The 27,561-nt window shown below is 40.3% G+C and overlaps 1 protein-coding gene across 1 annotated transcript in view; it reads left to right on the top strand.

Annotated features, from left to right (window-relative positions):
• RELN (reelin) overlaps positions 1-27,561 on the top strand; it is a 455,527-nt gene that overhangs the window by 183,050 nt on the left and 244,916 nt on the right. The window contains exons 4-6 of the mRNA XM_077807865.1: positions 4,265-4,335; positions 16,878-16,910; positions 19,129-19,207. Coding sequence (XP_077663991.1) covers positions 4,265-4,335; positions 16,878-16,910; positions 19,129-19,207 — 183 coding nt within the window. The remainder of the gene's footprint in view (positions 1-4,264; positions 4,336-16,877; positions 16,911-19,128; positions 19,208-27,561) is intronic.

A 27,561-nucleotide genomic window follows, 5' to 3' on the forward strand; every position in this document is an offset into this window, starting at 1 on the left:
CTCATATGGCAGATGCATCAAACCCCTAATAATTTTTGTTGCCTTTTCTGAACCTTTTCCAATTCCAATATATCTTTTTTGAGGTGGGGCAACCACATCTGCATGCAGTGTTTAAGATGTGGGCATACAATAGATTTATATAGAGGCAATATGATATTTTCTGTCTTATCTATCCCTTTCTTAATGGTTCCCAAGATTCTGTTCACTTTTTTGATTGCTGCTGCACATTGAGTGGACGTTTTCAGAGAACTATCCACAATGACTCCCAGATCTCTTTCTTGAATGGGAACCGCTAATATAGATTGTCTCATTTGTATGTATAGTTAGGATTATGTTTTCCAATATGCATTACTTTGCATTTATCAACATTGAGTTTTATCTGCCATTTTGTTACCCAGTCAGCCAGTTTTGTGAGATCCCTTTGTAACTCTTCACCGTATACCTGAGACTTAACTATCTTGAGTTGTTTTGTATCATCTGCAAATTTTGTCATCTCACTATTTACCCCCTTTTTCAGATCATTTATGAATATGTTGACTAGGACTGGACCCAGTACAGACCCTTGGGGGACACCACTATTTATCTCTCTCCATTCTGAAAACTGACCATTTATTCCTGCCCTTTGTTTCCTATCTTTTAACAGGTTACCAATCCATGAGAGGACCTTCCCTCTTATCCCATGAATGCTCACTTTGCTTAATAGCCTTTGGTGTGGGACCTTCTCAAAGGCTTTCTGAAAATCTACCCCAGAATGTTCCCGAGTGGTTCTGTTACCCCTTTTGAGCTGTGCACTTAGCCAATTTTCAGGGTCTTGTGGGTTGTTTCCATTAAGGAAAGAAATAAATGATGGAGTCAGGTGTTTCTTTGGTGCAATCCTGTTTATTTACAAAGAATATAGATAAAGTCCTGTTTCCCTGAACACAGTAAGAATCAAACAATAGGAGACAGTTTCTTTGCTCACAGTTTCAAGATTCATTTAGCCAATGTGCTACCCAAAAAGTCTCTTAGCTTTTTCATAGGGAGATACTACTAGTTTTCCTTTGGCAGTCTCTTGGGCTTCCTTGCTGTTTTCTCTGTCAGCGGCTTCTCTCTGTCTCACACTCATATGCATCCATCACTACTGCCAGTACCCAGCCTCCTGCGTTTGCATTCAAATGTCTGGAAAAATCCCTCAAACTGTATAGCTGAACGCCTACTCCAACCTTGCCATGTGCCTGTGTTTTGGCTGGCATCTCCTATTGTTTCAATTACCAGGTCCTTAAAGGAGTTGAATTATGTTTTAAATTTATCCTGAATGAAGGCAGCTGTTGTGCCCACCAGCTTCACAGAGGTTTCACCCAACCCCCAACATGACAATTTCCATTCTAGAGGGTCTGTGAAGAGGCCTCTCCATGTGTTGGTTTGATTGAGGAACAGAATCAAGAGGGAAAATGTCTGCCCCACTTCTGTTGTGGCATTTTCCTATGCGTGCACAGGAGCACAAGGAGCCTGGTTTTGTCACATGTACAACACATAACTATATATATATATATACATGTCAAACATCTTTATTTTGGATTTCTAGTAACAACTGGCTTTGGAATGTTCTGGTATTTCGTCTATTGACTACATTCACTATATCTAGTCCTTTCAAGAAGGCTGGCCAATTGCTCCTATGGATTGCAAAGCATATGTTCTCCAATTTGGAGAATATTTTTTTGGTACTATTCTAACCTATGTACCCATTTTTCACTGTGCGGGTAAGTGTGTAAATATAATAGAAATAATAAATAATCTCCCTGAATATTCATAAACTCAGAACTGTGAGCACTTAAAAACAATGTGTGAGTTCTGTACCCAAGATGGTGCTTTAAGAATTTTGAAAGCTTGCTATATTTTAGCTCAAGCTTTTTAAAGGAGTCTGTAAAGTTTTCAGAATTCTTTGCTGTCTTCATGTGCCAAAATAATGTATTTCTTCCTCTTCTTCTCCTTCTTTTCTTTTATACTATATGGCCACTGGGTCACAATAACACAGACAGCATGTGCTAATAAAGAAATGTTATATAAGTTATGCCATATTTCACACAACTGTAAAAAGTGTTTGAAATCCTAAAAGAGTGTGAAGATTTCTTGGGACTTATTTTTTCATTGCATTTGCATTTTACAAATGTGTTGTACAGCTCACACTTATTGTTCCAGACACTGCAGGAAGACAGACAAGACATCAGGAATGTGGTTTCATTAAGCTGCAGCTTTATTAACACATCTGGGAACTATCCAGCAATAACTCTCATCCAGTGCAGATCATCCCTTTTTGTAGTCTGTTCCACCTGGTGAAGGGCTGCTCTCAGCCCCCCATCCCATTAGCCTGGTCCTAGTACCAGTGCTGGGACCCCACCGCTCTCCCGTCATTAAGGGCTAAAGGAGATAGAAAAGGGGGTTTTCTCCTTACTGTACCAGATATTAGGAGCCCCAACCCCATTCCCCACCTTCTTTAGGTGATGCCTTCTCCTAATCCACTTCCAGTTCTGGTTTATCAGGGAATTGGACCCCCTACTGAACAATTAACTGCATTGGGCACCTGACAAGTTGTGACAAAATGAATTTTACAACCTAAGCTACCCATTGGCTCCCTGGGCTGCTAAGAGGAAGATGAAAAAATGTACTCGGCTTGACCAGTTTGGTAGTGAAGGAAACACTCCTTCCCAGTCCCCAAAAGCCAACCAGCAGGAAGCCCACAGCAAGGCCCGAAAACTCAGCCCTGCTCTAATTCAAAGGGAAGAAATGCTGGGGAGGGGCTTTTCTTCCCAGCACACAATGGTGCAGTAGGGCAGGGGGAAGGGTTTATAATTGGTGCCTGGGAGCCAATAGGTTTATGCTGCACTCTTCTGTCCAACCAATCAGAATCAGCCACATAGCTCCCCGCTTACCTTCCTCCAGCCCATAAGGAGAGAAGGGAGGATGCATTCCTTAAAGGAGCCAAGGATTTTCTTTCCCCAGGTGGTCTAGACAAAGACACTGAGGGTGCTACTCTGTTTTTCTAATGATCAGACACTGATGACTACTAACTAGTTTGCCTTTTTAGTGATCAAATACTGTGGCCAATCCTCTTCAAAACTTGATGAAAACAATTTAGTCTATTATTAAATTTAGTTTTTTAAATTCTATTGATCAGTTCACTTCATAAACGTGCCATTGTAACTAAGCTGGAGAGAATGAAATGCATTTGTCCTAAATACAATATGTATCGCTTTTATGTGGAAAAAGTACATTTTATACATTATTTTTCAAAACAAATAAAATTATACATTATAGCCCCAATTCTGCAAACTGGTCCTTGCAGATGAGAGCTGGAGTTCCAGCCCAAGCCCCAGTGTGTACACAGCTATATTTAGCACACTAGCAGGAGCCCCACTAGCACGTCTGTGGACCCAGGCTGGGAAGTTCAAACACAAATGCAGTGTAGACATGCCCTCTGAACCCATTATCAAAATTAGCTAGAGTTTTTCCATTAAAGTCAATGAGAGCATGATGTAGCCCCAGGTTTGCAACACTGATATAAAATCCCTAATATCAGCAACTTATATGGACATTTTCCTATTATATCTACTGAGATGACAAGCTTGATACGCATGTGTAACTCTAGTTAGTGTCAATGGGACTTACATGCATGATCAAAAGGCAAATTAAAGCTCCTTTAAACGAGCTTTTTCACTGATGGACATCAGTACTATGGCAGCTTTCGGTGGGCTTTGCCTTGTGAACCCACTGCATCCAAAAGACTGAATTTTACATTTATTCCTTTTTGTTCTGGCAGATACATTACTTTTGAAGAGTAGTGCAAATAAATGTCACTTTCTCCAGAACTAATATCACTATTGCTCGCTGGATCAGCTGATAGGGATTTTACAGGGGCTGCTTTGTGAACATCTCTCCTGTGTTCCTCTTACCTTCCACAACAGCCTTTCTCAGGCAAAGCACATCAATTTTGTAACATGCTTAGTCTTATCCAGGTGGTGACCTAAAATCTGATGTCCTCTGCTGAGTTCTGTGCTGGTGAATAGCATATCATGGTGTCTTTTTACTAGTAGATGAATCATTTTGGTTCAGGTAAAGCAAAGTAAAGTAAATAAAATTAAGTAAAGCAAAATAAAAATAAACAAGTTATTCTTCCAAAAACAGGACTGGGGAAGAGAAAAAAAACAGAAACTCATCTTTCATTTGACTGTCCATTTATGTAAATAAGTTTGCCACATTATTTATTGTTGTCTCTTTATATTTCCAGGGCTACAGCTACTCACAGAGGCCAAGTTATATTCAAGGATGCCTTAGCACAGCAGTTGTGTGAACAGGGAGGTGAGAACTGCTGCATTTTAAAATTTAATGCCAAATGTACTTTCTACATTTTTATTCATATCAGTTTAATTTATCATGGAACGAGGCTATTTTATTGATCAGAGAAAATCTGGAGTTAGGATCTTTTTATATCCTCAAGTCAGTTGCCCTTTTACATTTGCACCCTCTAATGAGTGATCGGGATTTCATATGTAGGTCCCAATTGTTAAACAAGAAGGAACATACAAAAATTAAAATAAATTATATTCTAAAATACTCTGAAACTTTTTAAACATGCTAACCTCTATTTTTTGTCAGAAATACAGGTTGAATAACTATGAATGTATTAACTGTAAAAAAAATGCAATAGGCCTACAGCTAAAGTTTCATTTACCATTGATCTGGATGGTATTTTGTAGAGAACCTGCTTTCCCATTTTGCAAAAGTAGGTCATCAGATTTCTGCTAGTCATCTACAACATTTGATCATTTTTAAAGCAAAACAGGAGTGTTTGAAGTATACTAACTTCTTCAAAAATCAAATTGTTGCTACAGCTTATCATATAAATCCTTTTGATGAATGATCTGAAAATAAATCTTATATTGCGAAAGTATGTCTACAAACAGGACATACTACACTGAACACCCTTCATTAAAACACTTGGTGCTGAAGTGGGTATTCAACACTTATGGTGGAAAAGCAAAGGAATTTCTGCATTTACACTGACTCAGAGTTTTATGCATACAGTGCCAACAATCCCATTTCCATGCTAGAAGAGACAGTGGAACACTGGCCAAAAAGTAGGTCTGTGGTCAATCCAGAAGAAATATTCCAAAATCAGAGATGCATCATGCAGATTCATAAATGAGGGGAAATCCCACAAGTTAAGCCCCTTTAAGCATCAGACAGAACTGCAGATATTTTTGATGAGTTTGGGAATGTTTTTATGTTCAGCTTTTTATAGGAAGATGCAGCTGAATATTTGATCAAGAGAATGAAACAAACAGAACTGAGTTGTGAGTGGTAGAGTTATGTAGAGCCTTGAAGGTGAGGACAAGAAACTTTAATTTGATGGGGGGTGGAAATTGGGAAGCAACTAGAGGGATTCAAAGAGGATTGTCAGAATGATGAGCTGGTAAGATGGTATTAGCAGCTGTGTTTTGAATGAACTAGAAGAACATGATTGGAGATGTTCGAGAAGCCATAAAGAATTTATGGTTAATATTGTTATTATTGTAACACCTAGGAGCCCTAGTCATGATCCAGAAGCCTGTTATGCTAGGTGCTGTACAAAGATTACAGTGATCAAGATGGGAAATGGTGAAAGTGTGGATCAGTGTTTTCACTGTGTGAACAGAAAGGAAAGGTTGGATTTTGGAAATGTGGGGAAGAATTGACAAGTTCTAGACATGGCCTTCATGTGCAGGGCAAGAGAGAGGGGGACTTGCAGGAGGCTGGGAAGATGGTCTTGCTGTGAACAGTGACGGAATTTCAAGAGTGTAGCACTGGAGTACAGTTCTGGATATGTTAAGTTTGCGCTGACAGTGCAACTCCTAGGTGAAGACTCAAAGACATGGGCTGAGAGATGAGATTGGATGGTGTCACCGGGCCTTGCTTCTCCCCAGCTCCAAAGCATTTGCCATCACACCCCGGCTTTTGCGGGAGGTTTATTTCTTTAACAGAAGTTAGCCAAAAAAACAGAAAACTGTCTTAACTCATTCCTTAGTCTCAGGGGTCTCTGGCACGCCTACTCCTGGCAGTTTCCTACTCACCATCAGCTCTGCATCCTCCTTGGAGCAACCATCCAAAAGCTGCTTCCCTGAGCCCCTTGCTACCAGGACCCACCATAGGAGCTAGCTCCACTCTGGTGTGGCTTTCCCTCCCCAGGTCACAGCTTATGTAAGTCAATCTTCAACTCCCCACTAGCAGGCCTTTATAGGCCCAGGTGTAGCCCAGCCCTCTTAATTAGCTGAATTGGTCTCACCTTCTGTGGTCTAGGGGAGCTGAGCTTAATCTATCCATGGGGACCAACTACCCTGTGACCAATGGGTGGAAACCAGTCAGGAGTTGAAAGGTAGACTTGAAGAGCCAATAACATAAGGATGGCAATCAAAGCTGTGTGAGCAGATGAGATCCTCAAAGAAAGAGTGACAATGTTATGTAGAGCAAGTCAAAGACAAAGCCCTGCAAGAACCACATGAAGAGTAGGAGAGGGAATGAGGAGCCACTAAAAGTGATGCTAAAGAAATGACTGAAGAGGTAGGAGAGCGAGGAGAGATCAGCATAATGAAAGCTAAGAAATGACAAGTTGTTGAGAAAGAGCATATGACTGGCAGCAGCAGGGTAGTCTAGGAGAATATGGTCAAAACAATGAGATTTGTCTATGCTGTCAGAGACTTTGGTCAGAGGAGCTGCAGTGGACAGATGCCAATGTGTACTGACTTTAACAGTGGTTTCCCAGGATTCTTTCGCAGTAATATTGTTAGCAAGGAATTTTATTTCTTTCATTCTATATTGCTGCAATCTTGTGTGAAGTCTGAGACTTAATGATAGTCTGAAAAGTGTGTGGTGCCTTACAAAATGATCAGTTGTTATACTGCTCAAAGTCCTCTGAATTCATGGCAATAAAGGGGTCAGCTGTTAGTTGAGTCTGGGAGTTGTATGTTAGGTGCACAGAATAAAAGATCTGAAGCTGCAGCACCTCTGCTGGTTCCTCTGCCTCTCAAATCTGAAACTCTGTCATCTGCTGCCAGATGGTTGCCAGATATCAGTACCCTTTTTTCAGCATTCCTGAGATGGCTTCAGGCATTTTCTGCTTCATCCCAGTCTCTCCTCATATCCTCACAGCCATTGAGTTTTCCATCATGTCTAGGTTAACCCTCCCACTGCTTTTTCTCCCCATTACATTTACACGGTCTTTTTACTGATCAACTCAAATCTTGCACATTGGTCTTTTATCGCACACGGCCCTGGAGCTCCATTCTTCCAAACACTTCCTGACACCTTGATAGCTCTACAACAGTAAAAGTAATTAACCATTGGAACAATTGACTCAGGGCTGTGGTGGATTCTCCATCACTGGCAATTTTAAAGAAAGATTGGATGTTTTTCTAAAAGATATGCTGGCGTTGAAACAGGAATTATTTCTGGGAAGTTTTATGGGGTGTTATGAAGGGGTCTACTCCCCACAGACACTGCCAAGTGGTCGGGGAGAGTGTGAAAGATGCTTTTCTGTTTTAGCATCCCCCATTGATAGCCGCTCTTGCCCTGCAGTGGTCTGTCCACTTCTGTGACTCAGCCCTCCAACTGGGCCACAAGTCGTATCCACCGCTTCGTGGTTATGAAAAGAGTCCAACAAATGTTAGTTCTGCAGTCCAGCAAGAGGCTTCAGGCTTCACCTGGCCAAAGTCTCAGAGTCAGGATTCTCTGGGATATGGGGACTTCCTAGTCCTGAGATTCTAGTATCAGGGATAAGCTTTTTGCCTCCAGCCTCATCAGTGGGTGGGTAGGGGAACCCAGTCCCACCTCTCCACCGGGTTCCAACCCAGGGCCCCAAAATAGGCAGCTGAGTCCTGAACCCTGGAGTGCTATGTGACTGCCTCCCTGGATCACTTCCTACCAGCCTTCCCACACAAGAGAGAAAATTAACGACATGTAAACAAAATAAATCAAAGAAGTCTCCAGCCTAGCAAATGTTCAGAGTCCTTTTCCCTCAGCAAGTTGGGTAGAGCATCAGTAGTCAGGGACCCCAGCAGCTGGGCCTGTCACACTGCTCCTTTTGCAAAGCTTCAGGGTGTAGATCTGCTCACCTTCACTTGCTGCCTGCAAGTGAGCTACTCTACTCCTCCTTTAAGCTTCTCCTGCATGCATTGCTGGTGTGGTGGGGTGGAATTGGTTGGGACTAGAGTAGCTCCTTATCCCCTTCCTCTCCAGTGAGGGATTTGGGCACTCCATCACACCTGGATAGTGTGAGAATAGTTCACAATGGTCCCTTCTAGGTTTAGTATTTATAACTCTATGAAGCAGCATGTCTCCCTCAACCGTGGCTCTTCCAGTTAAATTCTTTGTGTGCACTTTTTCTTAACAGTATGTGGCAATCATGGAGTCATTTGGAAAACTTCCCTGAAAAAATTACTAGCTTCACTTGTAGACAGAGAGAGAACATTTTTAGTGTGGGTCCAGAAAATGTAACTACAAATAATTGGATGATATTAACACAGGAAAAAAATAGGTTGAATCTCAGCAACATCTTCCTGAGATTGAGAGCTGTTAGAGACTGTGAAGCAGTTTCCCAAGAGAAGAGGCAGAAGAACATACACTTGGGTTATTTTCCTGAAAGTTTCTCTCTGTCTTTCTCCTAGAGTTTCTTCAACCATTTCTTCCTTATTGAGTTTGTTGTCTCTGGAGCCCAACCATGGTATGAAGCTGAATGCCTCCATGCTGGCTCTTACTTCCTGTTTGCAGCCATTTCATTTGCTTTCTCTATCCTCACTCAGACCCCTCCCAGTTTTGTTTATTTCCTCAACAACTGTTTTCTTAACCAGTAAAATCTCCTTAGGAATTGCTTAGCATGCAAGCACTCACTGCTTCTCTCCCCAACCCCCTCCCCTTTCTGCCATTTTTCACTGTCTCTGCAAAGGACAGTGATAGCTTTGTTTTCATTTTCTTCTATGGGCAGTTTGAATTCTTCCTTTATTCTTTCAATCCATTCCATAGTATTATAACTGCAACTGTAAATACAGTATGTCAGTATGTTTTTAAAATATATATTTATGTATTAATAAGGCCATGTCTGCACTACTGGCTAAATCGGCACTGCTGCAATCGATGCAGAGGTGTCAATTTAGCGGGTCTGGTGAAGACATGCTAAGTCAATGGAAGAGCACTCTCCCATAAATGTCTGTACTCCACCTCTTTGAGAGGCAGAAGCTATGTCATAGAATCATAGAATATCAGGGTTGGAAGGGACCCCAGAAGGTCATCTAGTCCAACCCCCTGCTCAAAGCAGGACTAATCCCCGACTAAATCATCCCAGCCAGGGTTTTGTCAAGCCTGACCTTAAAAAGTTCTAAGGAAGGAGATTCCACCACCTCCCTAGGTAACCCATTCCCATGTTTCACCACCCTCCTAGTGAAAAAGCTTTTCCTAATATCCAACCTAAACCTCCCCCACTGCAACTTGAGACCAGTATTCCTCGTTCTGTCATCTGCTACCACTGAGAACAGCCTAGATCCATCCTCTTTGGAACCCCTTTCAGGTAGTTGAAAGCAGCTATCAAATCCCCCCTCATTCTTCTCTTCTGCAGACTAAATAATCCCAGTTCCCTCAGCCTCTCCTCATAAGTCATGTGCTCCAGCCCCCTAATCATTTTTGTTGCTCTCTGCTGGACTCTTTCCAATTTTTCCACATCCTTCTTGTAGTGTGGGGCCCAAAACTGGACACAGTACTCCAGAGGAGGCCTCACCAATGTCGAATAGAGGGGAACGATCACGTCCCTCGATCTGCTGGCAGTGCCTCTACTTATACATCCCAAAATGCCATTGGCCTTCTTGGCAACAAGGGCACACTGTTGACTCATATCCAGCTTCTTGTCCACTGTAACCCCTTGGTCCTTTTCTGCAGAACTGCTGCCTAGCCACTCCGTCCCTAGTCTGTAGCAGTGCATGGGATTCTTCCATCCTAAGTGCAGGACTCTACACTTGTCCTTGTTGAACCTCATCAGATTTCTTTTGGCCCAATCCTCTAATTTGTCTAGGTCACTCTGGACCCTATCCCTACCCTCCAGCGTATCTACCTCTCCCCCCAGTTTAGTGTCATCTGCAAACTTGCTGAGGGTGCAATCCACGCCATCCTCCAGATCATTAATGAGTGTCTCCCGTTGGCATAGCATGGTGTACACAGTGCTGTGAGTCGACTTAAGTTACATTGACTTAAGTTACTTAACTTACGTAACTGAAGTAGCATAACTTAGATCGACTTACAGTGTTAGTGTAGACCAGCCCTTCGATATACTTGTGGGACAGATTGGCAAATGGATCTAAATGGGTTTCATGTCCCCCTTCTGTCCCAAAATATTACTACGTTAAAGGGCTATAATGAAAGTAATGCAACAAAATTATTTAGTTAAGCTATAGTACATTAAGCAGAGAGAAATAAGACCATAGGGCAATTTTGTGGATTTGCTACAGGACTGCTTTTTAAAAAGTAAATTCAGTAGACATGTTACTTGACTTGGTACTTAATAGAACAGAGGATATAAAGGAAGACAAAAAAGTAGGGGAGAATATCTGAGAAACAGTAATCATTATGTCTGTTCTCCTTGAATAAGCATTGGTAATCCTAATATATTTAATAGGGATTTATGTTTGTGCAATGAAGAGAGAGAACAGACTCTTTCTTTATTTGTTAGGTTTTTTTAAAAAAAAGTTTGAAGAATAAAAAAGTATTAAGGGAAGTTCTCCACTGACATTAAACAAAATACACACTGAAAATAAGGGGAAATATGATACCATAAGGAAAGAACACAGAAGAAATTTAGGGTAGTCACTTATTAATTGTATGTGTGTTTCAGCTTATAATACATATTTTAAGAATACAGAATGATCTGTGTGAACCAATGTAAGCTTTAGTGTTTGAGTCTTATTAAAGCTTGAAGAAGAAGAATGGAGATATACAAATTTATTGCCAAAATTCAAAGGAGTGTAAATGTCAACACATGCATAAAGAAACAAATGAATGTATATCAAGAAAACTAAATCATATAATATAATCAATAAGAAAATGAATAATATATAAGCAAAAAGACAGAAAAGTAAGGTGATTGTAGGTTCACATTGGGACAAGTAAAAAAGTTAGTGATAAATGAGGTTCTTATCCTTGAAGACTTACATTAATGGTTCACTTTAGTAGCCAAAAGAAGTGGGAGAGAAGATTGGTTCACACGTTTCCTTGATTAGGGTGGAGTAAAACTAATACATTAATAAACACTTACTGAAGCAAAATCACGCTGGCAAAGCATCAGACCTGCTGAATTACATTACATAGCTCTAGAGGGGGTAGGATAGAATAGAAATAGTAAAGCTTTTGGTAAAGATAGCTAATAGTATAGTACTCTGGAATAAGGAGAGTATCAGTGGTTAGAGGGGTGGCTAATGTAGTTTCAGCTAACTAGAGAAGTATCATAGGTAAGGCTATATTTTAGTCAGGGGTATTTTTTAGTAAAAGTCATGGACAGGTCACAGGCAGTAAACAAAAATTCACAGCCTATGATCTGTCAATGACTTGTACTATATACTCCTGATTAAATTTTGAGGTAGGGAGGTGGCCCGTGGGTGCTTGGGGAGGCAGCCCAGGGGATGCAGCAGGTTCTGGGGGGGAATGGAGGTTGGCGGGGCTGGCAGGCTCCCTACCAGAGTCCGAGCCTCCCCGGAAGTGTTGACATCCCTAAGCTCCTAGGCGGGGAGGCGCAGCCAGGCAGCTCTGTGCGCTGCCTCCACCCCAAGTGCCAGCTCTGCAGCTCCCATTGGCCAGGAACTGCAATCAATGGGAGTTGCAGGGACAGTGCCTGCAGGCGGAGGCAGCATGCAGAACCCCCTGGCTGCACCTCCACCAAGGAGCCAAGGGATGTTGCTGCTTCCAGGGAGCCCCCTGAGGTAAGCGCCACTCAGAGCCCTCACTCCTTCCCACGCCCCAACCCCCAGCCCTGAGCCCCCCACCCAAACGCCTGCTGCTGCTGGGTAAGGGGGGAAACTGCCTGAGCTGCTCAGGTGGCCCCTGGGCCAGCCACACCAGCCACTGCAGAAGTCACAGTGATCACAGAAAGTCATGGAATGGAGTGATTTCCGTGACCTGCATGACAAACTCGCAGCCATATTCATAGGACCATAGAAATTAGAGATGGAAACAGATTATTCCCTGCCAGTGCAGAATTGTCCCTTTGATGCATAATTTCTAGCGCTTGTCCGGTCTAGTGTTAAATGTCACACGTTATGGGGTTTCCACTAATTCCTTAAGGAGACTACTCCACAGTCTTACAGATATCACTGCAGGGAAGTTTATCCTGAGATTCAGCCCAAATTCTCATTTCTCTATTTTCTTCCAGTCACTTTCTACAATATTTATGCAACATGGGCTTGATAGGCTGATTTTTTCATGCATTGAAACATAAATTGGAGACTTTTCTAGGCATACTTTGAACAACAAATTAAAAACAGAATATAGGCTCCGAGGCTTGACCACGACAGTATTTTATAAAACTACGCAGAGGGCTTGAGTTCAGAAACGACACAGAGTTCCTTGACTTGTGTGTCCATGTGAGTAAAGCAATCCTACGGCAACATACTCTGGAGAGAAAGGTTCAACCTCAGTGTTTCAATAGTTGTTTATAGTAAATAGAAAGTATTTGGCTGCAATCTGCTAGGGAAAAAAAGAGGGAGACTAGTATCTTACATATTCTTCACAACATACCATGAGCATCTATTCATATGCCCCTTTGTGAGGAACTGATGTGCTGCAGCCAACAGTCCCTGGATTTGAAATTCTGGGCAAGACTTTTTCCGAGGAGAGCTGATCACCCAGTAACTCACTTCCCCTGTTGGTCTAACAGAGCCCAAATTTGTTAGCTATTAGAGCTCAGCACAAAGTCAATTAGTTTATTAAGGATTTTGCTTGTAAAAGCGAGGATTATGGGCGGCTCCTTATGGTAGGCTTTGCCTAGCCTGTTTTGAGTTATATACACTATGATGTTTACTTACTGCTGTAGACAGGCTCTGAACCCTTCTGTATATGTCATTTTTGCCTACCCACTTTCAGATGTCTCTAGTCTGCACTGGCATTGATGGGACATAGTCACATTTAATTTGTGTTATGTTAGCAGTTCAGTTCTGGGTAGTGCTGACTTTTATTTAGCTAACATGTCAGCTACTGCAGTTTCTCACTATCTTATCTCCCCTTTCCCATTTCTCTCCTCTCCTGTTCATCCAAAACACTGCTTCCTTTCCTGATGATGTAATAACATCTTCCCTTTACTTGTGTGTTTCCACTTGTTGTCCACGTAAAATTCAAACTGTTAATTCAAAGGACTCTGTAATTCTGTCCTTTCTTATATATTTGACTTCATTGGCTCCACCACTCCTATTTATTCCTTTCCTGTTGCTCATGATTCCAGCACAGCTTCCTTTCTCTCCTTCGATCTCTCCTTACTATGTGCCTTCTGCAATGCTGCCCCCTACACTTGGAAAAGATTACCAGTCATTGTATGGCAAGTCTCCTCAGTTTCCTTGTATTGTTCTGTATTGTACCTGCTCGTGCCTGAGCACTGTTGGGCAATGACTATTCTTTGCATGGCACAATTCATGTGTGATAAAGCACTGTCTATGCACTATAAGTATTTATTATTTATATTAATTGCTATTTAAATAACGTATAATCAACTCATTTACATAGTTTTTAAAAAAGACAATGTCATCTCCATCGAAGCCATATGCATTTTTAATCCACACACATATGCCATATACATTTCAAGCTACCCACATGTGTGTCTGAGGGGGATTTGTTAATTGAGAATCACAATTTTAAATAAATATTAAAATACTCTTTTCCCCCTCTCATTTGTCAAGTTTTTTATAGTTTATGATACTTTTAAAAAATAAGTAGGCATTTTTCATGGTTCTATATTATTACTTTGTTTTGGAGCATATGCTATTTTGTTTAACTTTAGTGCAATAACTTGAGTAGACTTAATTTGCCTCTCAGCTGTGCAGTATTGGCCTGCGTATAATTTACGTTGCTTTAAAATAAGTAATCCTTAGGACTGATAAAAAGGGAAGATTTGAGAATAGTTAGAAAACCACTACAATCAATTTTGTGTTATGCTCCAAATTTATAACACTTTGGGACCTTAATTATAATACCTGAAGGTCAAAACAGTGCTGTATTGCAATAAAATATAAAATATAATAAAGAAATTATTCCTGGGGAGATGAAAGTCTAGGTTCATCACTCATTAAATGGTAAGTTCATAGCCCTTGTATAATTTGTCATCTTTAGCTGAGGAATTTGAATGACAAATTAGGTGAAGGGATATCTGAGGCAAAAATATATCAGCATTTGGATACAGTAGAGATTTGGGAATGTAGTCGCCCTCAACAATGTTTATTTGTCAGAAAAGTATTTTGTTCTACATTTAGTGTTTGTCTAACTCCACATTTTGTTTTTGAAATTAATAATTAGTTGTGCTAATATCAATATGCATAATTATCATCAGTTTGGTTTGATGGGCAGTCCATTGTTACAACTAGATTTGTTTTGCAGTATGTTGTGTACATAATTGAAAAGCTTGTGCTTTTATTTTATTGAGCCTCTTAGGAACCTAATCCTGAATTCCTTGTCCACACACAAAGAGACACACCGAAGTCAATGGGATTTATGCGTTTAAGGCTATGTCTACACTTGGAGCTTGGGGTATGATTCCCAGTTCGAGTAGACATACTTGTGATAGCTCTCATTGAGCTAGTGCGCTAAGAACAGTAATAAGAAAAGGAGTACTTGTGGCACCTTAGAGACTAACAAGTCCTCCTTTTCTTTTTGCGAATACAGACGAATACGGCTGCTGCTCTGAAACCTGTCAAGAACAGTAATGTAGCTACAGGTAATGCAGGCACCAGCAAGCAGTAACATGGGCTAGCTGCCCTGAGTATGTACCGATGGGACTCGGTCAACTAGCCCGTGACACCACTCACCGCTGCCCATGCGACCTTGACTACATTACTATTTTTAGACACTAACTTGATGAGAGATTGCACAGATATGGGCATCTGAGCTGGGAATCACGCTCCCCGCTTCAAGTGTAGATGTAGCCTGGGGGTTGCAGCACTGAGCCCTAGGCTGCCTATTTACTATTTACATAGTAATTTAAGATAGCATCAGGTTGTTTTTTTTTTAATACAACATTTTTCAAAACATCATGAGCTGCATTCTCATTTACAGTAAGGCTCGTTAACAGGAGCTTTAGAGAATGTCTACACTGCAAAGGGTCCCTGGAGGGCTTGTTAGTCTAGTTTTTAGCTCGTGCCAAAGCCTGTACCACCACATCCACACTGTTGTTATTACCCATGCTAGCTAGATTAAAGTTAACATGGGTATGCCTACCCATGTTAAAAGCACACCTTCACTTTGCAGTGTAGACATAGCCTAAGAGTGAATTAGAATTAGGCCTCCTAGCTTCATTTCAGTTCAGGGTATATCTCTCTACTTGGAGCACAGAACCTATTTTATTGGTTTGCTCTCAATAGCTAATGACCTGTTTAAATTCAGATGACACTGGGAAGAAATCCTGCTCAGCCAATTGATCGCTACATCAGTGGCCTACATTATCATAATCTTGTGTCAATGACCAGCAATACAGTGGCTTCTAAACATCCTCTTCCCCAGCTCTGTCCTCACAGGTCTCTGTGATCTACTGATGATCTGCATCTAGTAATGTGGAAAAGAAAATGGCTACAATGTCAGTGACAGAAGTCTTGTTCTGAGTCTGACTATTTATAGCATAAATTGTTTTTTTAAACCTATACCATATCTGTACAGCAAATGAAGAAAGATTGATTTTCCTCTATCATTGTATCAGCAAAGTCACGATCCACAAAATTTTTCCATGTGGTGAACAACTTGGTTAATTCAGGATGTTCCTATCTAGTAAGAGTCAAGCTCTTCCTCTCTGCAAGGAGTTTTCTACATGCTTTCTGCATAAGATTGTTCAGATTCGGCTGCCCAGCCTGTCTCTGTGGTAGGAGGAACAAATTCAGAATCTTCTCTGGTTTAGTTTCGGATTATCATTACGTAGTGTTAGTAAAAGATCAAAATCTCATAAGATTTGTAAATTTCACACAGGCAACAACCATGCAGTGGATTTTTGCATATATTTTATTGTATCATGGAATTCTGGAAATCACAGATGGAAAAGGCCTATCAAAGACCTAATTCTGCAAGGCACTTAAGCACTTACTTAAACAAATGATTACGTGTTTTGCTGAATTGGGGCCTAAGTCAGTTGGCCCATTCCCCTGGGAACACAAGATTTTCCTTATAATATTATTTTGTAATTCTTTGTATAGTGCAATTTAAATGACCCAAGTGTGCATTCTTTTGCTTCTTATCTTGGGCAACTATTCCATAGTCTAACAGATCTCAATCTCAGGATTTTTTTGCTGATATTCAACTTAATTTTTTCCTGTATTAATATCTTCCAATTATTTTTAGTTATGTCTCCTGGCCCCACTTTAAAAATGTTCTCTCTCTGTCTACAAGTGAAACTGCTTGTAATTGTTATTTAGTGTACTTATTGACTTTTCTTTTAAGTAGAGAACAATTCTACCATCATTTTCTATGTTTGTTTTTATCATATTATTTAATTTATACCATGTTCTTCATAAATTAAAACTTCTGTATAAATGACTTAATAACATGTATGCTATTACAAGTTATTTTACACTGTACAGAATTTTAATACAGTATTTAATTCCTATTTTAGTCAAAATTCACATATTATGTGTTTTTATTTTCCACAGCTCCGACAGAAGCTTCATTGCATCCTCATCTAGGTATGTGCTAAAAGTGTTTACTATTATTGTCATAAACTTGAAATCACTAGTTTTTTATACATAAATAACCTGTAAAGTCATATAGAAATTGTTGCTTTGGGGAAATGCAAATAAATATGAGACTTATTTAAAAGGGATCAAATTAAAACTAGTTCTGGTTGGTTTGCTTTTTACCGTGATTTTTTCATTCCCACTTGCTTATTGGCTCTGAGTTCTCACAGCATGAATACATAGTGTCTCATAACTCTCCTCTCTAATTATAGGCTAGAACATCAGTGTGTGATTTAGCCTGTAGTAAGAGATACTGCTCTCATGCACCATCCCTGGAGCAGCCCGATAGGAAGATTGTGCACCTGTTCTTCTTGCTGCTTCAGGGAGGGAGCAAACTACAAAAGATCTATACCGGAGGAATCGTACAACTCCTGATCTGCTGCATTAACTGTGTTGCTGGGTAAATTGAGGGAGGGGTAGTCAAAACTCCGTCCACTCCCACTCCTTCCAATCCATGTGGCATGAAACACTGGCACAAGGGATTAAGGGGCACATTAGCCTGCTTATTACTCTTGTATGTCAGTACAGGAGCAATAGGCCGCTGTCTGGCTTTATGTGCTATGAAAACAAATAGAAAAAGATTCAGTTATTCTGTGTTCTAGTTGAATTCCTGATCTGACTGAATATCATAACAGATTTTTTTCTGGCTAGTTTTGTGTGTTCTGTTTAACACAGTTCAGAGATGGTGTTACTCGGTGTAGGTACCTCTGAATATGGACACAGTTGAGGTTCTGGTCCATTGTTTGCAGTCCATTTTGCCTTATGTACCTGTGCTGGAGTGCCTACAATGCACTGAAAGAGCAGCTGTCAAGTCCTAAAATAGAGCTTTAAAAAGAGAGACTATAAGGCTGTGTGTCCCAATGTTCAGTACTATCCAGTGATCATACTTATTTGTTGCTGTCTTTAAAAAAATATTTTTGGATATGCCCACAGAGTCTAATTATGATCTCATTTACACAAATGTTAATCAGGAGTAATACCACTGAAGTGTTTGGAGTTATACTGATGTAAAACCATGTGAGGTCAGGATCAGGCTTATCATTTCCAAAATGTTTAAAATTTGGGAATGCACCAAAGGCTTTTCCATTATGTGTTTATCAGTTTGGGCCAGATTCTGATATCCTTGCTCCCGCTGAGTAGTACCTTACTCCATTGTGGTCTCATTCACTTCAGTGAGACTATTTGTGGAGTACTACACTATTCAGCATGACTAAGGTCAGATCGGCGGGTAGTGATCGATCTATTGGGGATTGATTTATCGCGTCTAGTGTAGATGCGGTAAATCGATCCCCGATCGCTCTGCTGTCGACTCCGGAACTCCAGCAGGGTGAGAGGCGGAAGCGGAGTCGGCGGCCGTCGATCCCGTGCCGCGAGGACGTGAAGTAAGTGATTCTAAGTCGATCTAAGATGCGTCGACTTCAGCTACGCTATTCTCGTAGACCAGTGTAGACCAGGCCTAAGGGTATCAAGGGTATTTGTCCATTTATGTCAGCGTAACTTTTCCAAAATGACAAAGAGAAATGGTAAACATAAAGGCCGAAAACCACAGAAAGTTTGATTTGGGCAGAAATATACTGTATTTGGTCCACAAAGCAAATCTAGGGGGAAAAATGGTGTTCGATGCTTATAGAGCAATATGTAAAAAAAATTATCATTACTAACTATTAATATACTCCTAAGTATGGTCACAGGAGACTAAGAATCATGGGTTCTGATTCTGATCGTACTTACTCTGATGTAAGCTACCAGAGTCAAGTCCATGGACATTAGAGATGTAAAACACCTGTTAGATCATCTAGTCCATCTCTCTGTCAGTGCAGGAATTTTTCCAACTCTATTTAGAAACAAGAATCAGTGTGAAGGGGAGTTTGTAGCACAGTCCCTTAAAACATTTGTTTTGAATCCTATGAAATCTGTTTGTTTATGTTACATCCAGAGTGAATGAATTGAGACCAGACCAGTACCATAAGAAACTTTTCCCCAGAAAACCTTGCATTACAATACTTATGTGCTTAAAGCTGATGTTTGCTTTGTTAGGTTTGTTGTTTTCACATTACAGTTTTGAAATACTTTTGCTCTAGGTAAGGCAACACATTGTCAGGATTGGTTAGCAAAATGGACCATTACACTGGAATTCTTTCCTACAGTGCTTTATTTCTTTTTTTAGCTGAAATGCATAGTGACAGCATTATCCTACGAGATGACTTTGACTCTTATCATCAGCTAGAATTGAATCCCAGTATGTGGTAAGTTTCAGGTCTCTCCTTCCCTTTACATTTGTTTTAGGAAGTGAATATGCTTCAATTATTATTATGGTTATGTATTTGTATTATGGAAGCATCTAGATGCCCCCAGTGACTTCAGTGGGACTACTCAAAGTATGCAAAATTAAATAAGTGTGTTGGTCTTTGCAGGATCACAACCTATATAAACTACACAGACAAAAGGTGAAATCCTAACCCCGTAGAAATCAATGGCAAATCAACATTGACTTCAACAGAGCCAGGATTTCACCCAAACGGTGGAAGAAAGGCTGTACAATCCCCATTATACGGATGTGGAACTCAGGCATTGAGAGATTCAGTGACTTACCAAGGACATCTGTGGCAGAGCTGTAAACTGAACCCTGCTCTCCTGAGTCATAGCCCAGTGCCTTAGCCACCAAATCATTCTTCCTTTGAGTGGTGTCACTGTATCCTTAGTAAATTTAAAGTTCAGTTTATATTTTGCGCGAAATCAAAAACATTATTTTAAACAGATGCAACATCATTACCCATAATGGACCAATTCCTTCTCCCACTGAAGTCAATGGGAGTTTTTCCTATTACCTTCAGTGGGACCAGAATTTGTCTCGATGGATATGCATAATGATTTGCAGTGTAGCTGTAGCCGTGTCGATCCCAGGATATTACAGAGACAAGGTGGGTGAGGTAATATCTTTTTTGGACCAACTTCTGAGGGAGTGGCTAAGTGTGTAACTTCTGTTGGTCCAGTAGAAGATATTAACTCACCCACCTTGTCTCTCTATACATAATGATGACATTTATGCGAAGATAAATGTGAGAGGATGACATTGAGATGATTCACACTGTAACTTCAAATGAGGTAAGTAACTATAAGAATTGTATATCTACCTTATAACTGGGAACAAATCAGCAATTATTAATAAAGCTCTTTTTACAAGTGTATCCCAGAGATACTGCTACTGCACTTTGGCTCTTAAAGCCACAAGACTCCATTATAAATTCCCATTTTACAGTACACCATAGGCACTAACATGCAAATGTTCTTAAATTGCAAGATCACTCTTGACAAGGGCAAGTTACTGTATTGATATATAACAAAGCTATATATATTCATCTATATAAAATAGTCTTGTGTGTCCCTCATCCCCCAACCTCTAAAGGTAGAAACACAGCTTCACCAAGCCATTGTAATGTCACAGTTCTGTCAATAATGACTTGTTAAATGGATGTCTTTCATGTAATGTCACAAACCCGCTGTCCGGTAAATGGGTAATTATATGGAACCAGGAGAGGAACATTGGGAGCAGCATTACCACACTATCAGGGCCACACTATGCTACCAAAGGGAATCATGGCACTAGTACAACCCAGTAAACTATAATTCTCCTGGGTACCAGCTAATACCCTTTATTATTATCATATCAGTCTTAAGAGAAAGATTTTAATTGTGAACATTGGCCAGCTATACCGGATTAAAGACAGGAGACACTGGATGTGGTTTAATTAGTCCACAACTTTATTATTAGATGTCTGCAACCACCTGGCAGATAAAAGTGTACAGTGCAGGTAACTCCATGATCATTTCAATAGCTACCTGGGGGCTACTGTCAGCCTCCCCCACTCTTTTCTGTCCTGGTCCCCAGCCAATCCACTGCTGGGATCTTGCCATCCCCCCTCAAATGAGGGTTAAAGTGGGCTATAAAGAGAGGGGGGTGGGTTGGTTCCCAGCCATACCAGTCATAGGTGCCCCAACCCACCCACCCACTCCCATTCCGCTTCTTTAACAAACACTTCCTTTAAATCCTTTACCAAACCATTTATCTGATCACTGTAGCCCCTCCCTATGGAGTACCTGCATTGGACATCCACCACAAAGGGGCACCAGGAATTAGCTTGGCTACTTCCCCCACACAGCCCTTTATTTGGTTGGGATTATTAATAATGGTCCCTGCCATTTGCTGCCCCATTCAATTAATACAGCTCGCCTTATAGACAGAGAAAGTTTGGTGGGTTAACTTATTCTGTTCAATGAAACTCTTGACAAATGCAAAGCTTCTTTCATGCAATTCAAATTCTGCTTTTTATCTGATGAACAGTGATTGCTTTAGTTCTATTTGTGTTTATGGCTGGTTCTGAAGTATATTTTCCCTGCTGGAGATCTGACTTAGTTTTTCTTTTTTATTACAGTCTGCTATATGTTGTTTTCCTCCTGGTGACATCTTTTAGAGTTTCACCTTTTTATGTATCCAGATTGTAGTTTATAAGAATTTCACAGATATTTGTCTGTTGCATATATTTTTTCTAATGCTATCTTTTTCTCTTTTTGTTACATTTTGTATGTTCTCCTTAAGAATTCTGGGCAGATGCAATGAGGATCTGGAATCTCAAAATATAAATATCTCATTTTTCATGGGATTGGATAGATCAAGGGCTTTATAATGGGATACAGAGTAGCAGGCAATGAAGATAATTTTAGTTTCAGTGTGTTAAATAGACTTAAAGGAAAGAAATGAGAGAAGGCATTATTTCCACAACAGATGTTTCATCACTCGCAGAGGACCTAGCTACTGGGAGCCTCCATAACTTATTTATTCACTGGGCCCTATTCATAAGTCCATCCTTGCTTCTTAGAAGTCTCAACAGAGAGGCCATGGACTGAACTCCTGTCCCCTAGATTTGGTCCCTCTAATAACCTTGAGACATATTGGTGTGGCAATGTGAAGGGACTTTGCACTAGTGCCATACCTGCTATTTGGATAAAGGACTCTAGTCTTCACTGTGATGTCTATCCCCTATTATACATCTGTCCAATGGGGCGCTGATCCTCACAGGTCTTTTGGTACCTTTAGAAATAATAATAAGCCTGATACCTTTCAGCAACAATAAATTAAGTTAGAAAAAAATTAAGGGGAAAAGAATAATTCTTGTAAGGTATCCTGCACTTTGCTGCATAGAGGATTTCTCCAGAGACACTGCCTTCAGTGAAGACCTGCTTAATTCAGAAATCTCATTCTTCCTTGACTGTGTAGCTGGAGTTAAGTCAGGGATTACTAACTGTTTATGCCAACTACCCTAAAATCGCATTTTTCCCCTGGCAGCTGGTGAGATCCTCTCTTTACCACAAACAATTGCTGTAACTGCAACTGCAGTATTTCCCATCCCATTCTTTCCCTGATTTGCTCTGCTCAGAATGTAGTAGCAGCTGCCTTGCATGCAGCTCTAGTGGGGGCTGGTCACTAGGGGCTAGTGAGACTAAGCCCCACTAATAATTAGTTCTAGCCATTATTTGTGTAAAGATGAAAAGAGGTTTATCATGTTTTCTATTGTCTATTCTTCCCAATCCGTAAATAGCAATTTTGATTTGGTTGTGCTTGATGCTGCCCCAGCCATCCAGAGTACCTTCATGGCATGTACAACTGCAGCCAGGGATGCACAGTTCAAGTGCACCGACAGGCCATTTCATGGCTATATGTGTTTAATTTTCTGAGACCCTGTAGAGACTGAGTATGTCACTTCCTCACTTGTAGAAGCCTCACATGAAATAACTGTATTTTGTCCTGGAGCATTGTACTGATCTGGCTGTTACTGCCTATTGATTTATAACTCCTCACATGTGTTGCAAAAGGACAGTGCAACTAAGATAAATTTCTGCTCACACACCAAGACTAAATAAGGGTCATTACAGCTAGTATTTGTGTACTCTTTATAGCAGTGATAATGACCCCATGGCACAACATTCCAACTTTCCCTGAGGAGAATGTTATAGCAAAGTGCTAAATAACCAGAACGGGCTACAAAATTAGAAAGCAGATCCAGAAAAAAAAATTGTTAACTTAAGAGCAATGCTTTAACTTCAGCGCAAGAAAACTGGAGAGAGGAAAAACCTCTAAGATCTATAAATTAATCAAGAACACCTGTTGTCAGTGATCTATCCTGTGCTGTACAAAAGTTTTCATTCAAATAGTAGGCTGCTCAAGATAAGCAGCATACTCATGGGTATATTCAGTAAATTTAAAAAATGATTTAAAATAAAAGCTGCTACTGGCTTAAGTCCAGCAGCTCTCATTACCAGCATGAAACTGTGTTTCATCTCAAATCCCATCAACAGTCATAACAGCGATCACTTACCAAAAAAACAAACAAACAAACAAACCACCTCTTAGACGATGACATGAAGAAAAGCAGAGCATATGAAATCAATCACTAAGAAACAGACTCCAACTCTTATTCATAGCCTATGAGAAATGAAGTGTTCAGATATATAGTGATATTTTCAGTGGCGAAGAGGTGGGTGAAAGTTCTGTGGAAGGAGACAAAGGTCCTAAAATGATCTCCAAATTGCAGTAAAGCCAAGAATGAAACTTCACAAAGATTTATGTGGCTGTTTGAGATGTTTATCCCCGTTACATTTCTTGGATCATAGAAGACATCAGGCAATATAATGTCAGCAATCTAGTGTATTTTAGATGGAAACAAGGTGCTGGTAGAAAACAAGATGACAAATGGGAACAAGGTAACAACAGATGTTTGTCTTTCAGCACAATGAGAAAAGAGTAGAAATGGACAGAGGTGGCATTTGTAGAGAGCAGAGGAAAGCAATGGGAGCTCTGCAGAAAGGACATCTAGATGAACATCTATCAATAGTGACACTAAGCAAAAGAAATGAAGAGAAAGTTGAATGAAGATGTAAGGCAAGAAAGTGGCAAAGACTATGCAAAGAGACACACCTAGCTAGGACAGTTAATACTGCTCTCCTGCAGTACAAATGGTATAAGGAATTAGCATTACTGTTTGCACAAAGAGGAAGTGAAGCGCAGCAAATTGAAGTGTTCTTATTTCTATACATGCAAGAGAATAATGATGATCTAGGGAAATACATATCAATTATTTTACTGTCCATATATTTCTGTCAAGCTACTGAGCAATTAACTCTGGAGCAATACATTTCAAATGGAACATGAAGATTTGAGATCAGGATTACTCATACTTCTTATGAGAAAATAATCCTAAAGAAGATGAATGATCAGATTATTAGAAGGACAGCTATCCAGAGCTCTTCACAATATATTTCATAGATGAGATTATGGAAGAAAAGTATCTGAGCAGCTGAACCACTTTATATTCATAGTATCTTAGAAATTAGAGAGAGAAAAGACCTGTTAGGTCATCTAGTTTATCCCCTTACTAGTGCATGAGTATTCCTTACACTATATTTATAGACAATGCTTCCCTACTGAGAGACAGCACATACATAAATAGTAAGGGTTCATGCAGGATCTGAGCTATGAAAAACAAAAATCTGGGGACAGAAAATAAAAATAATGCTTATAATCAAGCAGAACAATTATATCAGCAACATAGTTGAGCAAAAATGGAATCATACATCTACTTTGCTGAGGTTACATGAAGTCGATATAAAAGAACTTGAAATGATTTAGTTATTTAAAACAAGTTGTCTGCAGAAGAACTTTGTGTCACAATATCTCTGTCAGTTTGTCAAAATTGTACGTAAATATATCTAGTACATGATCAGCAGTGACTGACTGAGTGATGGCTTTTCTTGATAATCTGGATGCAGTCAGAAACCAAGTGACTTTAACTGAGAAGGGTACTATTACTTTTCTCTTTTACAGTAAATCTCTTATGAGAATTTTGAAGTACTTGATTAATATTCATTACTTCTCAAGATAACCCTCCGAATCAGGTTAGTATAATCCCAGTCTTAGAAACATGTGAAACTGAGCCACAAGAGATGTTTAAGCCAAAATTTTCAGAAGTGTCTGCTAATTTGGGAGCTTAAACTTGAAACACTTAGAATCTGATTTTCAGAGATACTGAGCATCCATAGCTTTCACTGACTTCAAGTGGAGCTGTGGGTGCTTAGCACCCTGATAATGAGCCCCTCTATGTTTCAAATTGGACACCCAGAAATCAAGAAACTCAATATTAGTGGAAACTTGGGGAAAATGTTGGCTTTAGTGACTTACCCAAGGTCATACAACAGTGAAGAGTAAGGAAAACGTATCAGGATTCCTGACTCTCAGTCTGGCTTCTGTTAATTTCCTGAATATACTGATAGCTTCTGGATTGTCTTATTTTTATTATGGAATGGAATAATGAAATTCACAAATAAAGAAAGCAGTTTGATCTGTGTATTTTCTGGACACTAATGTGCTATTATTATACATACGATACCACTCTGAGCTGGTCAGAAATGTTCAAAAGTCCCCTGAAATTGATTTTTTCTTATTTCTATCTTTTATGCATGCTGAAATCCATAGACATGATACATTCTTTTTCAGAAGAATCACTGGAAACACACAAAACAAATATTGTCTACCTTCCCTTCCTATGCCTTTCTCCTGATAATACTCTGACTTCCTCTCATACACACCCTACCTTTATTGTAAAGAAAAATAAAATTATGGGCCACATTCAGCCCTGGTTTAAGTGGACAGAAATCATAATGAAGTCAATAGGAGGTGCACCAGCTTACATAACTATTCTTTCATAATGATTTACTAAGCTGCAGCAATATTAATTGCCAAGAGTACCTTAATGTGATTGTATAGAGGAAAAACTACTTTCTGGTATAATATCTCACTCTGTTTTGGAAAACAGAACTGAACCAGACCTTAAGGAGAGACTCCTGTAATAGACTTTGGTGAAAGAAAGCCATCCCTACAATGAATTGACCCAGGGCCAAATCTGAAGAGACTGAGAATAACAAATCCAATCAATAATTCACCACATCTAGAAAAAGCATCTGAAAATCTTACATCAATCACTCAGTACATCTTAACGCTCATAAATCTGCAGGGCATTGTGTTCTCACAAAGTTGTTCTGTTCTGCAGAAAGTCAGCTACAATAAAGAACCTTATTTCAGTTACCTCAGGAGAGTTCTCATGGGAAGCCAGAAGAACTGGTAAATGAGAATGCGCAGCTGCATGAAACACTAACCACCAATTCACCAGGACTCAGAACTATCTTCATGTGGATGAACGAGCATTTATATATTGTGACAAAGGTCTGTCCTTGCCTCCGTGGGTCCCACATTTCCTGGCGGATTTCGCTAGCCTCAGAGGCTCATTGTGACCCTCCAGGTGGCCCTTCTCTCTCTAGAGACAAGGGTCACAGTCTACTGACCCATTTTCATCATAAGCCGGTGAGGAGAAGCTATCCTCCCTTGCACAGTCTCTGTTGTCTCCCAGTCTCAGTGATTAATCATGGGGGCAAAAAGGGGTGGGGAGCCCATGCTCTCCCTCTACTCTGGGTTCCAGCCCCGGGACCCTAATAGTATCTGCTATGGTAGCTGACCTTTTAGAAACATGACACATACAATTCCATAGGCTAATTCCCCCACAGCAGCCCCCACTTCCTCAAACTCCACTTCACCTTTACCTCAGGGCCTCCTTCCTTGTGCCTGATATGGTGTGTACTGCTCAGTCTCTCCAACAGCACAACTTCCTCCCACAGCTCCTGACATGCACTCCCACCTGACTAACTGGGAGGCTTTTAACTAGTTTCAGCCAGCCCCTGATTAGCTTCAGGTGTCCCAATCAACCTAGCATCCTCCCTGCCTTCTGGAAAGTACTTAATTGGCCCCAGGTGTCTTAATTGACCTGGAGCAGCTGCCATTTAACTTATCCTGGTACCAGGGATTTGTTTAGCCTGGAGCTAATATATCTATCTCCCACCAGTTTTCTATAGCCATCTGGCCTTGCCCCGTCACTATGTATATATCCAATATCTGACTATTGGAAGTGAAGTGAATCCATCTGGATAGCTCATTTTCACTGGCCCATAACTCAGAACAGACAGCCATTTGAATGTCTTAACTACTGTGCCATAAACAGTTCCATGTGGTACTCATGGACAGTCTTTTTGCTGACTATGCTTATGGCCATCTGTTGGGACAGCATTATGGCTGCTCACAAGTTGATCCAGGCTGAAGCACTTGCAGTAATGGTGCATAAGTTGAACATTATGAGAAATCATCAGTCTATGCAAAATGAGTCGGGAAGGAGAACTGTAGCATGATGACCATAGGATACTGACATCAAGAAAAGAAAATAGTGGATGCCATGACAGAGTTGCATTGGTTCTAAAGCTGAAGGTAAGCCAGCCTTTTATGGCATTTAACCCATTATCTCCTCATATGCTGAAGGCAAGATTCAGTATCAAATCCAGTGCAGCTACAATAGTACAAGTATATGTGCAGTCCTCAGCAAATCTCTGGTGAAAGAAGAAATGAATGTTGACGAGACATGGAATAGTATATAAAATGGGATTATGAGAGTGATTGGTTCTAAAGCCGAAGGTAAGCCAGCCTTTTATGGCATTTAACCCATTA

Source organism: Eretmochelys imbricata, chromosome 1, assembly GCF_965152235.1.
Source record: "Eretmochelys imbricata isolate rEreImb1 chromosome 1, rEreImb1.hap1, whole genome shotgun sequence".
In the NCBI taxonomy this organism is placed as follows: Eukaryota; Metazoa; Chordata; order Testudines; family Cheloniidae; genus Eretmochelys; species Eretmochelys imbricata.